The 14,490-nt window shown below is 48.5% G+C and overlaps 7 protein-coding genes across 7 annotated transcripts; 3 read left to right on the top strand and 4 right to left on the bottom strand.

Annotated features, from left to right (window-relative positions):
• Nucleotides 1-429: 429 nt before the first annotated feature.
• On the bottom strand, nt 430-1,386 carry KD926_003594 (PhzF family phenazine biosynthesis protein; the record flags this gene model as incomplete). The annotated part of the gene is made up of 2 exons (XM_053097604.1): nt 430-1,104; nt 1,171-1,386. The coding sequence occupies 2 exons, from the start codon at nt 1,384-1,386 to the stop codon at nt 430-432; spliced, it is 891 nt and encodes a 296-aa protein (XP_052958424.1).
• A 2,241-nt stretch (nt 1,387-3,627) lies between these two features.
• On the top strand, nt 3,628-4,398 carry KD926_003595 (uncharacterized protein; the record flags this gene model as incomplete). Its single annotated transcript, XM_053097605.1, has 1 exon — nt 3,628-4,398. The coding sequence occupies one exon, from the start codon at nt 3,628-3,630 to the stop codon at nt 4,396-4,398; it is 771 nt and encodes a 256-aa protein (XP_052958425.1).
• Nucleotides 4,399-4,549: 151 nt separating this feature from the next.
• On the bottom strand, nt 4,550-5,440 carry KD926_003596 (uncharacterized protein; the record flags this gene model as incomplete). Its single annotated transcript, XM_053097606.1, has 1 exon — nt 4,550-5,440. The coding sequence occupies one exon, from the start codon at nt 5,438-5,440 to the stop codon at nt 4,550-4,552; it is 891 nt and encodes a 296-aa protein (XP_052958426.1).
• A 1,952-nt stretch (nt 5,441-7,392) lies between these two features.
• On the top strand, nt 7,393-7,950 carry KD926_003597 (uncharacterized protein; the record flags this gene model as incomplete). Its single annotated transcript, XM_053097608.1, has 1 exon — nt 7,393-7,950. One exon carries the CDS (start codon nt 7,393-7,395, stop codon nt 7,948-7,950), a length of 558 nt encoding a protein of 185 aa, XP_052958427.1.
• A 420-nt stretch (nt 7,951-8,370) lies between these two features.
• KD926_003598 (major facilitator superfamily protein) lies at nt 8,371-9,081 on the top strand (the record flags this gene model as incomplete). Its single annotated transcript, XM_053097609.1, has 1 exon — nt 8,371-9,081. The coding sequence occupies one exon, from the start codon at nt 8,371-8,373 to the stop codon at nt 9,079-9,081; it is 711 nt and encodes a 236-aa protein (XP_052958428.1).
• Nucleotides 9,082-10,110: 1,029 nt separating this feature from the next.
• On the bottom strand, nt 10,111-11,226 carry KD926_003599 (uncharacterized protein; the record flags this gene model as incomplete). Its single annotated transcript, XM_053097610.1, has 1 exon — nt 10,111-11,226. One exon carries the CDS (start codon nt 11,224-11,226, stop codon nt 10,111-10,113), a length of 1,116 nt encoding a protein of 371 aa, XP_052958429.1.
• Nucleotides 11,227-12,703: 1,477 nt separating this feature from the next.
• On the bottom strand, nt 12,704-13,858 carry KD926_003600 (uncharacterized protein; the record flags this gene model as incomplete). Its single annotated transcript, XM_053097611.1, has 1 exon — nt 12,704-13,858. One exon carries the CDS (start codon nt 13,856-13,858, stop codon nt 12,704-12,706), a length of 1,155 nt encoding a protein of 384 aa, XP_052958430.1.
• Between the last annotated feature and the right edge of the window lie 632 nt (nt 13,859-14,490).

A 14,490-nucleotide genomic window follows, 5' to 3' on the forward strand; every position in this document is an offset into this window, starting at 1 on the left:
TTTGGAAAACAAGGGAACCAGTTCCAGGCACCTTCCAGCTGGAAGTAAGCACTAGAACGAACTTCAACTTCAACTTTTGGAGGGCTAATCCGAAGAATTGGCATAGCTCTGTACCAATTTCAGGGGTTCCACGTGTACCCACGTGGAGGGCCATGGTACACAGTAAACTCTCTTCTATCAATTCAACATCCGTTTGTAACTATTGATCTAATTACCCTTCATAGAGAAGACAAACGCATCTCGTTCTCTCGTCATTATTGTTTATAGAAACATATTGTCTGCTTACATGCAGTCACCAGTGATCATCCCAATATAGTCCTCAAACCCTCCATTCAATCCTAAATAACCAACAAGAACACAGTCAAAACTCGACCTCCTCCCCAGGGACAACAGCCTCTCCCTTCGCAACCAAACCCCCTGTCCCATGAATCACCACCTCCACCGCACGGCCCCCTTCCACCTCCAGCCGAACCTCCATAAAACACTCCCTCTCTTCTCTCGTCCCTGCACAATCTCAACCTCCACACGACCCCAATCCAGTCTTCCTCGATCAACCACCCGATTCTCCCAAAGATACGCCCCCAATGGCCCCGCCGCTGACCCAGTCGCCGGATCCTCAGCGCCCATCCCCGGACTAAAGAACCGCGCCTCAAAACGCGGCCGAACTTTCATCCCACCCGACAGCTCTTGATCAACAGATTCAGGAGAAAAGCCTGGCCCCGGCGCAAACACATAAACACCACTATTCCAACTCTCCGTCTTCTCTAGCTCCGTCGCCACCGCCTCGCTTGAGAAACGCACACGAAGGAGAACTTGCACGTCGCGCACCGGGACAAGGAGATGACGCGCCGGCGAGGTCGTTACAACACGGGCTTCAGACACAGAGGTATCGGTACCAGGGATGTGAAATCCAATCTCAGATAATTCAAGACCTAACGCCCCGCTGAGGGTAGCGGGGTCAGGATGGCGAGACAAGAATTGCGGGGTGTGCATGGAGATACAGATCTTCTCCTGGGACACTGTGATCTCAACCGGAAAGACCACGCCCCCTAGCTCCTGATGATATACGCTCTGTTTACCATCGACGACATTCTCGCTCCCGCTCTCCAGAAGTCCAGAATAGGCGATGTACCACTACGCGTCGATAGCATTGTGTCCGGCACCGAAGACCTCTCCGCCATTGGGGAGAAAGGAACGGAGTCGGTAGGTGGCGGGGGCGGTTGCTGGGGGGCAGATGAAGGTTGTTTCGGAGAGGTTGAACTGGCGAGCGAGGAGCTTCATTTGGGTTGTGGAGAGGGGGGAGTCGAAGGTTGGAACTACGGCGAGGGGGTTTCCTTTGTAGGGGGTGGTTGTGAAGACGTCGATGATGAAGAATGGGATGGACATTTTGGTTTTGGTTTTGGCCTTGCTGATGGTGATGGTGGTGCTTATCTACCGGAAAGGGAGAGGTGTGTTGAGTATGTGATATTGATTTAGGTTTCTTCTACTTTATGTACCTACTAGGTTACCGGACGGAATTTCGTATCATAAAGACATTCTAGATTATGGTTCAATGCAAGTTACAAATAGGGCACTCGTGCTCGGTGAATGCTACTAGAAGAGACTAGATAGGCTCGTATTCAGTCTTGGCTGTTAGAGTTGTATCATCTATAAGGCTAGGAGACTTTTGATATACGAGGATACATTAAGTGAGTGAAAAGCGAGAATGCGGGGTAATGCAGGTATGAGTTGTTCTGCAAGGCAGCCGAAACACATTATCTGTGCAGTGACGAGCAAATTAGTGTTAATTTCTGAATAGCATGAGTCATTATATAGACGACTTCCAAATGGCTGCCTTTTTCAACCTACGATGTCTACAGAACATGGAATAGCGTATTCAACCAAATATAGAAGATGTCCACCCACGGGGTCCAGGATATTCTGAACAAAGCATCACCTACTCAGAGCAATAATTCTTTTTACTGTAAGTGATACAGGCGAAGTTCTATTTTCTATAATTCACGAGGGCTTCTATTAGGACCAGCAAGGGCTATTAAGGGCTTAGGCTATACTTATCCGCGAAGTTATACACCGAGGGTATCTAGTGCCTAGCCGGAGGGTATACAAAATAATACGGAAGATGCCTTGACCGACCGCCGCTATAAGCTGACATCTGCCCCCTTCCAGCGCGCACCATCCCCACCTTAACATCAACGGTTGAACACCATTCCTGGTCCTGCTATAGAGCTATGGCGAACAGCAGCTCACCAGACCACGAAGCGCTCTTTTTAGGAGCGGAGGAAGTACGGAAATGGTTCGAGGCTGAGCGAAGACGTGCAGCAGAGCTGAGGGAACAGGAAGATAATTTTCTGTGGAGCGATAAGCTGCGCCGGGTCCTGATTATTGACTTCCAATGTTCGGTGTTGGACCGTCAACTCATAAATAAGCGGACCATGCACTAGATACGGGGTTCTCCTTATGTGTCTCTAAACCGCACAGTTGTTATATAGGAGCTAATTATAATATGGATAGCGATTGTATAGGCATGTCGAAGCCCCAACCAGGAAATTACAATGTTAAGAGTTCACCACGGGCGTATCGATCTTCCCTAGAAAATAGCCGCTGCGGAATTAGAAATACTACAGGAAGCATATGCCAGCGAAGCTCTTTTATTAGGCGAACCAATAAGCTGTACCTTGACCGACTCTGTCTTGTTTCAGTGAATAGGCTGAAGCAATACCTTAATTGAGTCATTGCCATGGATAACTCATGCAACGTCACCAGTAACATGAGTCTCAGGATTTATTTCCGTGTTGTCACCTCGGTGACTCTTCCAAGGCTGCATGGTGAGCGGCCACGAATGATCATTGTTTGAGTTATCATGCGTAAATGCGCAATATTGAACCCTGATAGGCCTGCCGAGAGGACACCCCCTCATTTATGCGCTCTATGACCGTATACTAACATTGCATTTGGCTACGGGAAGCTGATAGCGAATAACCAAGTGCCTCTGAGCCTTCATGGTGACGCTGCCATGCACCTGGCACGAGCGATTGCGAGTGAAGGGCTTATCACGACTTGTTTCGCCGCAATGTTTGGTCATTGGAACGCAATCCCTAGTAAAACTTCTTCGAAAGTCTCATGCCCTATAGCGAGCTATGCAAAGGAGTAGAACAGTCACGGGCGCTAAATATTTCTAAACGATTGGCTATGGCGGCCCGCGGGCTGTACTGTCATCCAATTGCTTTGTTTCAGCCTTATCAACTGTTACGACACTATAATTTCTACACATTTGAGGAATGCCACGGTGATTATTTTTAGGTACTCCTTGAGATTCCTCACGAATTGCTGTCCAATTGTTTTGTTTCAGCTTGCTGACTCCTCAGCTGGCGCGCGCGAGATGATAATTGAAATATCTCATGTTCAGGGATTAAGTCGAAGCATAACCTTCCATTCACAATTTGAACGAAGATTTTGAGTTATAAAAGGCAGATGATATCGGTTCAATTGCGAGTGAAAGATCACTACTCATTATCTTTATCCTGAGTGAAACAACCATATCTTCACTATCTAGTGTCTTCATACTTTGACATACTCTATTTTTCATTAGCGCTATACTCTTCTTACTTCCTTGTCTAAATATCAAACATGTTCGACAAGAAAGGATCCCGCAACGTGCAGCGCAGGCCCCTGCCAGCACCCAGGCCGGCAGCACCTCGAACAGTGCCAGCGGCAGCACCCGCGGTAGTACCCGCGGTTGCATACAGAGGGGCATACAGACCAGCACCTGCAGTAGCGCCGAGAGCAGCACCTCCCCCCAGCTCTCGGGGAAGGACCGACATGAACGGTGATTCGGCCCTAGCACCCAGAGCGACACCCAGAGCGGCACCTAGGGCGACACCTAGAACAACACCTCCCCGCGCTCACGGAGGGGAAGAATGGTACAAAGTCTCCACGCCAGAGTTCGACACAGTCGCCCCCGATCCTCTGGACCCTCCCAAGCGATACCACACAGGTATCTTCGTTGAAACAAACCCGAAGGCTCTCAAAGGATCGCTATTTCACGTCACCGGCGACATCATCGCCAGCAGCGGCATGCGGTTCGAAGTTAAAACCGACTATGATCCTGGAGCATCCAAATTTTTTCACAGAACCACGGATATTGGATGGGTTCGCAAAGCCGATTTTCCGAGAATACGTGGTATCTTGGAAGCCTTGCCCAAACCGACCAAGCAGCAGGGAATTGACTTTTGGACCAAAGATCCAGCTCACTGGAATAAGCTTACTTGGACGAAGCAGAATGGGGAACTTTACGGGCCAGGCGAACAACGACGGCCAATCATGAAGTGTAATGAATGGACACATCAGATTGCGATTCCGAAGTTGCGTCGCGAAGGAATTTTACATAACTCAATTTGAAGCATCGATTTGTCAATGTTACAGTCACCATTGGGAGAAGGTTTTGCAAATTGATTTAGAATGTCGTTTGTTTTGTTTTGTTTTGTTTTGGTTTTTTTTCCTGCGTGCTCAAGAAAATTCATCTATTTCGTTCTAAACATACCAGAGTACTTCACCAGCCTAAATCCCTGTCAACCAGGTGCATCATGGACATCTCGGCGGGCCAGAATTGAACAAACTCCTGGACTCGCCAGGACCAGTCTTCATCCCATTGGAAATGTAGGGGACAAGATGCACAAAAGCACTCCCAGAAGTCAGGAAACCAACCGGAATTCTCCCAATCGACGAGTACGACGTCAAATGATCGCCCACCTTGATCGTTTTGGCGATTTTTATTCTCCGCGACCATGATGTTTTTCTGCTGAATGTCCCCATGCGTCAGTGTGGGCCGGTGACCTTGAAGAACGCGAGGGAGGTATTTTTCGTAAAAGCGAGCCTTGTAGTCTGGGTGTTTATTGTTTTCGACCAAGGCTCTATAATTCCCGACAAGGCCCGCAACGAGGGCAGGTTCGCCGGAGAAAGGCCCGAGAAATCCCTCATCGCCACGTTGGCTATAGAATAGGTAGTGATGTACGGCGCCCCCATCTAAGCCTCCGAAGAAGTCGGGCCATGGACATTCGGCCTTTCTCATTGCGTCGAATGCTCGCTGGAGTTTGGCGATAATATCATCCTTCTCAGAGGGCGCCAATGATGGCCAAATGGAATTCAGCTGCACCCCGGGAACGCGTTGCATGATCAAGATAAGCTGCTCGGAATCGTAGTACATCGCATACAGGCGAGGGGCCGGAACTTCTGGGACGTGTCGTTCAAGGTAAATTAAAGCCTGGCCTTCCCAGGTTTCTACACGATATCCATATTTCACAACAATATCGTTGTTCACCGCCACAACTTTGGAGGCCCTGGTCTCCCACAGAACATTGGTGCAAGCACGGATTTCATCTATTGTAGGTAGAGTAGGCAAAGGGTGGGAGCTCTGGAAGGGGAGAGCCACTGGTTCCCACATTGTGAACACCGCAGGAGTCGATGGAGGTGATGTTGAAATATGGATGAGCCTGAATGGAAAATGAGCGGGGAAAGACAGCAGCACGTGCCAATCTTCCGGTCATGTGATGTTTTCTACTAGCTCAATGTGGCAGTTTCGGGGGGCTTGGCAGGGATGACTAAAGCGCTGAATTAACGTTAACGTGATGAGAGGGCAGGTGGCATCGACATTGAAAGCGGGTCCCGCCACCCGCGGGTCAGCTGATCACGTGGAATTTGCTTTTACCGCTAGTAAGTAAAATATTTAAATAACAGTAAATTCCTTGAATTTCACTATGGGAATTCAGCTTCCTTTTCTCCCAATCTCGAAGATCTGCTCCCAAAGTACTTGACAACCACTTGGTAGCTGTTTATAATGTGTGTAGATTCGATGGTAAAGGTATTGAAAACAATAAAACAGTAAAATGGATACACATGTAAATTCCACGTGGAATTTGGGGCACGGGCCAAATTCCACCCGGCTTGTTGCCTGAGGCAGACTAGTGCGTCGATGTCAGCTTTTAGCGCGTCGAACCCAACTGGTTTCTGCTACGTGATTTCCACGGATTCGATGGGAATTGGTAAGGACACCCCAACTAATCAACTGGGGTGCCGTTAACTAACTACTAAAAAGTTGGGGTGTCCTTACCAATTCCCTTGCACGAACACGGCTTGAACACCCTTCTACTTCATATTACCCAATATAAATTAAGAGATCCTGCAAACTACAAAAGGTTTGATGTATCACAATGGCGGGTAGAAGACCTTGCCCAAAATTAACTCCATAACATTTTTAAATTTCAATCTAGGCAACTCCGAGTCTCCGACTAGATAGGCACAGTAACTCAAAATCAGAAACAAGCTGACTATAAACTACTATAGTTACATCCACCGACACCTTCAATATAACTGCCTACCATCTCACCCATTCAGACATGCATATACACAGAAGGTATCTATATCCATCCCATCGCCTCGATCAAAACATCTCAAATATCTACTTTCACCAACTTATTATGGAGTAGGGGACGGGGCTAGGAGTAACTGATTGATATGATTTAGCTACGCCTATGTCAAAGAGGGAATATTTGAAAAGAGATCAAGTATATAAGTTTTGAGATCTTATACAATTGTAAGATTGTATAATCTTATCAGATCTCAAATTTATTAGTCTCACAATGGCTAGTAAGTAGTAACCAAATAAAAAAATAGTTCTATAAAGGTTATTCGAGATCTAACAGTGATTTTCTCTTTTGTTTTAGATTATTGGTTTAGACTGTTGGTAAATATTAACTAGTTACCAACTCAACTTTTGCAACCTAGGAAATCATTCTGCAATCGAGACAACAAGCCTGAGTTTTCTCTTCATTAGGTAGGTTAATTAGTCCTTGGTGGGCTAGCTCTATATGGTAGTGAGTTATACCTCCCTTGTAATTGGTTTCAATGGTGTTGGTGTCCGCGGTATGTTTGGGGCCAAAAATGATCCGGTTTTAGCTGTAAGACAGTTGTAGTTTGCGTCGGAGATTACTCATGCAAATAGAACCTTGATATTTAAGTGATATGTATCACTAGGACAAGGTACAGTAAATACAAAGGCCAGGGCATCCATTGCCTCTGCCTATTGTAGTATGGGTAAACTGGATCATCTGGGTACCTGTGCGGCTCTTAACCCAGTCATGTAGATACAGGTCTAATCCTGCAGCATGAGTAGTGCAGGAGGGGTGACAGAAAAATACCAACGCAAAGAAATCCGAGAAGCCCGATTGCCCGACGTGATGAACGGATTGCAGCACTATTTAAAAAGCTTCGTTGCCGCCCCTGCTCATACATTTCTAGTTCTGTCTTGCCTGATAAATCGATCAACGCCGCGCTATTCGAGTGAGCCCTTTTAATAGAGCGTGATATCTTTACGCAGAGACCCTGGGGTTATCCACCATGGCATCCTCTTCTCCAACCCCTCGACATGGAACCCACGGTTGGCGATTCTGGGCCGTGTTCCCAGGACTTTGCTTCTCCATCTTGCTCGCAGGACTCGATACTTCAGTTGTAGCCATGGCTTTACCCATAATCGCGGCAGACCTCAAAGCCGGGGCCCTGTACATCTGGGCCATCAATGGATACTTCCTCACAACGGCAGCGATGCAGCCACTCTTCGGTCAAGCCTCGGACATTTTTGGCCGTCGTCTCCCCATGTTGCTGTCCATCGCCCTCTTCACCCTCGGTAGCGGCCTGTGCGGTGGCGCGAAGAACACGCCCATGCTGATTGCTGCTCGCATGATCCAAGGCATGGGAGGAGGTGGCCTATTCGTCATGGTCGACATCATTGTAGCCGAACTTGTGCCGCTGCGCGATCGCCAGCTCTATATGTCGATTGTCATGGGCACTTTCGCCATGGGAACATTCATCGGTCCTATAATTGGAGGTGTCATTGTCACTGAAACATCCTGGAGATGGATCTTCTACATCACTTTCCCATTGGCGCCGCCGCCTTGATCTTGGTGTGGCTCTTCCGGCGAATCCACTACAGACCCGAAAGCACATTGACCACTCGCCTCAGAAAAGTCGACTTCTCAGGGAACCTACTCTTGACAGGAGCTGTGGTAGCAGTCCTCATCGCCCTGACATGGGGTGGTACATTGCACCCCTGGGATTCGTGGCGTGCTCATCCCATTGCTCGTTGGCATTGTCGATCTCGTCGTTTTCTTCTTCCATCAGAATTTTTACGCCCCCGAGCCGACTATGCCGCTACGGCTCTACAGCAACAGCACCTCCCTCTCATCGTATATCCTGACATTCCTTCATGGCATCGAGATGAGCTGGCTCAGTTTCTTCCTGCCTGTCTACTTCTAGGTTCTTCTGGAGGCCAGCCCTCTCAAGTCCGGCGTGAACCTGTTGGCTATTGTCATTCCCTTAATGCCCGCCGATATTGCCGGAGGCCTGGTAATAGCCAAATTTGGCAGATACAAGCCGACAATGGTAGCCGGTTACGCATTGCTGTCCATTGGAGTAGGCTGCTTGACGCTCCTAGACGGAAACTCGTCCACGGTGAAATGGGTTATCTTCCAATTGATCTGCGGTACTGGAGGCGGATTGGCTTTGACTGCGACGCTCCCCGCGGTCCAGGCGCCGTTGCCCATTCCGACGTTGCGATCGCTACAGCGAGCTGGGCCTTCGTTCGGAGTTTCGGTTCTATTTGGGGGCGCAGCCATTCCCGCAGCTATATTCAACTCGCGTGTCGACTCCTTGCTGCATAAAGTCAGCGATTTGGCGATTCGGGAGCAGCTTCGGCGCGGCGGAGCGTATGAGCATGCAACGGCCGCCTTCATCAGATCATTCGATAACAACCCTACGACGAAGTCCAAGCTCATCAACATCTACACTACAAGCATCAAGGAGTCTTGGCAGGTTCTCATTGCTTTTACTGTCATTGCAGTGCCCATTGCCTGCTTTATGAAAGAGGTTCCTCTGCGAAAAGAACTGGTCACTGAATTTGGACTGGTCGAGGACGGCGAGGAAGGGGAGGTTTCGGGGCAGGATGGTATCGAACTCGCAGCCAGAGTGACTGGAGTTGATCGGAGCTGGCTATACAGCGACATTATAAAACTTTGTAAAATTATTCAATAGACATTCCCCTCTCAAAACATCCTTCTAAGGGCAGATTATCGCATTAATAAAAGCACCTCGACTTCATCTGAATTCTTATGAGCAAACTTACAATAAGCTATAATACCGATACCTAATAATAAGTAATAACGACCCAACTACCGAGTAGTTAAAGGTAGGTACCCTTAGCCCTCCTAACGCAGCATAGCATAGTTAATATATGTCCCATAACATAATCACCCACGTGGTCAGCCCACTTCTACCCTACCTTATTCTTACCCAGGGCAGCCTAGCCTACCCTACAAGAACACATCACATCCCATCACACACATACGGTATGTACATGCATACGATGTACATATGTAGGGTAGGGTAAGGGATAACCCCGCAGACGCCCACCCGCCTCACCTAATTAACCAAACACATCCAATACTTTATGTACGCCTACCTTACTAGATATGAAGTCTGTGTCTTGCGCATAATAGTAGCTCCTATAGCTATCTACCAAAAGCCAGGTACCTGGTACGTGCATACATCTATCTATGGGCATACTACCTCTGTTACTCAACCACGTCATCAACACCCAAGCTACTATCTACATGGATATTGTTTGGTACCGGGTACTCCTCCACCAAGAAAGAAGCAGATCCATATACACCATACCCAATAAGTTAAATTACAAGTACATAACCCACCTCCCACCCACCATCCATCAAACAAAGACAATACCATGCTGACGCTGTACACCAAACACACGTGCACGTGCACGTGCACACACTACTGCAGCAAGATGCACCTGCACCGCCAACGCCAGCATGGCATATGTATGACCAGTGTATGTACATACATACAGGACAGTAATCCGAGTCTACCTACCTACCTTACTGTCTAGTGTTTACACTGTAACGTAATCGGACACCGAACCGCCGGTCACCTGCCGCCCCTCATCATCAAAACGCTCGATTTCAACAACTTGATCAAAAATGAAGCGATTTCAACGCGCGAAAATGCGAAAAATGCAATAAAAATGAATCAGACTCTATTCTCTAATTAGGCAGGACATTTAAAACGATTGTGACCCTCCTGATTGCAGTTACTACAGCGCGATGGCCAACGTGTTGTAGGCCCTTGAGCAGCTCGTTTTCTCGCCTCTTCAGCGGCCTTTTCATTCGCAATTTCCCGCCCCTCTTGACTGGCCAAAGTGCCTCCTTCTTGAAGATATCGTCGTGAGGCCTTTTTATTGCCTTTTTTATACTGTTCTACCGCGCGAAGCTGGCGTATTTCTTGTTGAAGTAGGGCGGCGTTCTGCATGGCCATCTCCGTGCCTTTATACACCTTCTCAAGCGCTTGGTCCACAATAAGCGATGATAATCCCGATTCTTGCAACGATTGAATCTCCGCTTTTTGATGATTTAGTTGATATAAATTCACGGGCGTTTTACCGAGATACATGGACTGGTTGGCCGATGAAGTTGAAGGTGGAGGAGGCGTTGAAGATCGTAAAGGCTTCAGTTTTGAAAGCACTTTATCTGGATCGTACGGGATGAGGCCTGTAGAGGCGAAACTGCTTGTTATATTGCTCGCAGAGAAGGCCTTACTGTATATACGCTTGAAGTGATTAATAAAATCGCTTTTATCGATATGTTCTATACCGTTCTGTATAGCGTCGCTAATTCGCCGGCCGTAGTAGCTTTTTAGCGGCGAAAAACAGCCCACATCAAGCGGTTGCAATTTGTGAGAAGAATAAGGCGGCATGTATAAAGGAATGATGTCTTTCTCTTTGCAAAGTTGATCGAATTCAAGCGTTGAATGGGACCCGTGGCCGTCAAGCAGTAAAAGGCGATATTGACCGGCCGTTTTTGAAGAAGTGAAATTATCGAAAAATTGAAGCCATTCAAACCCGAGTTTATCATTCGTCCATCCATTCTCGCTCACTCTGACCCGATAGTCTTCGGGAATATCTTCATACCACTTCTGTTGCTGCATTTTACCTGCGAAGATGATTTGTGGAGGTAAAACGACGCCTGCGGCGCTGATCGTGATAATCGCCGTGACCCATTCTTGATTGCCTGGTTGCACTGATCTTGCATTGCTTTCTCGTGATTCTGCGCCGCATACAACCTTTGCAGTAGAGGCAACCCCCATTTGAAAACCCGTCTCATCCATATTATAAGTATCCTGTTCAAGAATCCCATATTTTTGTATGGTATTCTGCACCAAATCGAACCAGCGTTTTATAATCTTGGGGCCCTCACATTTCGCTCGGTGGTAATCGTATCGCCTCGTGTATTTTGACTGTAATTCAGCTTAATGGCGGTTGATGAATCGGTTGACCTAGCGATAGCTTATAAAGGCGTTATTCGGAGCGGAAGGCTTCAATTTCGCGGCAAGGAGGATCTCTGCGAGATAGCGGACTTTTTCAATAGTAAGAGGGTATCCACGAGAGTCCATATCGAGGATCTTTCGCTTCAATACTAATTCGTCATTACTAGAGAGCTTTCTGAAATTCGCCCCTATTTCGTTGCGCGATTTGATTCCTTTCAAGCGACCTTTTAGAGTGCTTATTTTGACGTCAAAAGCGGCGCGCAAGCCTATTAAGAGGAGAACTGGCCTTTTTGAAAGGCCTCAGTAGCGAGCGCTAGCCTCCTATCTCGAGAGAGGCCTTCCATACTGTTGAATTGCCTCGTTTTTGATCAAATGGTTGAAAATTGAGCGTTTTGATAAGAAGCGGCGGTTCGGTGTCCGATTACGTTACTCCGTACTCTGCATCGTTCGGTAAGTGAGGAGTCAACCGCGTCTACTGCACTAGGTGCAGAGAGCTAGGTCATATGGGGTAAAGATTGACTTTAGATAGAAGTTGATAGGTAGGTTAGGCTGAGGGGATGTTTAGGCTATCACAATCACACACCTAATGTAGGGTACCCTACACTACCTAGGTATATCGTATTGGATGGAGGTGGGGTGGGTGCCGGGGATAGCCGAGTATTCCGTATATTTAGATGGATGAGATCGATCAGGCTGGTAACTACATTAGTATAATCTGGTGTATGGCAAATCTAAAGTAAATAAATTGAACTGTCTATCGGACGATGGTAGTAGGTGGTCTATATACGCTGTCTCGGTCGCACGTCACTGTGCGGAAACATTAAATATTAAATGAAAGAATGAAACCAACCGATCCCGAGACCTCAAGCAATTAAAAGATGCGTTCGCAGAATGGTATCATGAAAGACAGAAAGCCATAAGGGAAAGGGCTCAGGCTTGCAAGAAGAGAAAAATGCAAACTCCTAAAAGAAGAGCAAGCGCCGGGCAAGAAAGCAAAATTCTCCATACCAAGAAGGATAAAAAGGTAGCAGACACAAGAAAAGAACAAAGGAAATGTAAAAACTCAAAGCGAAACCAAATGTCCGCGCTGATAGCGGCCCATGTCGCCGAGATGATCCAAACGCAAACGAGCAAATCCAGCCAAATGGCCAAACCAAACGCGCTCAAATGAAAAGTCGACAAATGCATCGAAAAGAATTGAAATGTTGTAAGGTTCGACGGTCGGTCGCACGTCCGTCGGTAGATCGGTTGTAAAAGGTTGTCCTGGATGTTTGGTCAGGTCTCACTCTAGAGTTCCACTGAAGGATATCGGAAATATCTATATCGCGGTCGGTCGTCGGAGTATGTCCTCGCAGTTGGCGTCAAAGCGCATGTTCCATAGACGGATGCTGTTCATCAACTTCTCCGTGTTTTCCAGTTCGCGGTCGCGTCCGAAAATCGATTCGACAAATTCACATCCGGCGTTGCGGCCCATCGACACAGAGCCCTTGCCGCCTTCACGCTTGGCTGCTTTCCACATAAACTGTTCACAGGTTCTCAGTAACTTCTTAAAGCGACTCCAAAGCCGCTCACCACTCTCCAGGAAGTCCTCCACGACTTCCTGCGCTTCCGGGCGACGAATGCGATCCACACACTCATCGGCCCGCTTCACCTTGCCCGCCAGCTTGATCAGCAACAGCCACAGGTCACCCGCCACGTCAGCCATCGGAGTAGAAGCGCCATGGTGAAAAACCGTCCAGTCGTAAATCCACTTGCCGAGCGAGCTGGCGTCGAAGACACTTCCCAGAAGGACGATCGGCATCTCGGTGGGGTCCCAGTTCTTGATCGAATAGCCCGGGGGGATGCCGGCTCGAGCGGCGTCTTCTTCGGTCGCCTTGGGGGTGGGCTTGCTGGACGGCGGGGCGGGCTTGGGCTTGGGTGGGGTCCGCGTGGAAGTAGACTGACGGCGCGCACGAGACCGCTTGGGAGAATCGGCATCATCATAGGAAGGAGGGACCTGGGTGTAGTAAAAATATTGATCAGTGGGTGGCTTTGGCTTGCGCTGAGGCGTAGACGGGTATCGTCGAGGTTTGCTGGTGGGTTCCTCGCGGAAAACGTATCGCGGCGCATCCTCGACTACATCGTCAACCACATCCACGTAGACGGATTTCCTTCGCGACGAGGGCGACGGGGACGGGGAAGGGCCAGCGTTGTCCCAGGGATCTGCCGGGGCACCGGACATGGTGCTACGACGACGATGATAGCCACCAAAAGAAGCACTTACAGGCTCGTGCTTGCGTGGCGGAGTGCCATATTCGGGCATCGCCTCGTAGAAACCTGGACCATATCCCGGATGCCACCCTCCCGTGTCTTTGGGACCGGCGTAGCTGGCTTTGCGGTTGTGACGCTTCGACGGGCCGCGCGGGGATGCGTAGGGACTGGCGAACTGCGTGGCATAGTAGGCATAATGAGGAGAGGTCGGAGGAGAGGTCATGTAGTCGAAAGACCACCCGGGAGGTGGACTGGTATAATGATACATTATCGCAAGGCGAGCATAAGAATCGACCGTCACGACGCTGGAAAAGAGGAAGAGATCACAAGGTAATGAAATCGAGGACTTTTTATGGGCAGATTTCCCGGATGAGGCAAAAAAGGCAATGCTATAAAACGGCAAAGAGATATCACAAAAAGAAGAAAGGCAACAACCCAGATATATTATACAGGATATCGTTCAGAACAAGCCGATCGACGCCGATGCAAAGGACAACGAAATCGGAGTGATGATAAATCAAAAGAAATGAGGAATAAGAAGAGAGAACCGTCACCGCGGGACGGATTCAAGGGGAGAGGAGGGACAGGAGCGTATGTACTGGAAGTGCATTTGAACGTCGTTCGGTCCACCGATCGCGAGTTGGTAAGCAAAGCGGCTATGCGGGAGGCAACTTGGTAGCGAAGAGGGATCCTTGGGAAAGACCCAGAATCCACGGGACGGTTGGAGTCTCTTCCAACCGGTTCCTGGGGGTAGATGGAGCTCGATCTACCGAAACCCAGGGGTTCAAGATATCCAGGAAATAATGCGACTGGTTGTTTATGAACCCCAACCGGGTGAGAGGGAAGAGAGAGAGT

Source organism: Aspergillus affinis (assembly GCF_023601865.1).
Source record: "Aspergillus affinis strain CMG 70 chromosome Unknown NODE_18_length_386147_cov_86_015627, whole genome shotgun sequence".
In the NCBI taxonomy this organism is placed as follows: Eukaryota; Fungi; Ascomycota; class Eurotiomycetes; order Eurotiales; family Aspergillaceae; genus Aspergillus; species Aspergillus affinis.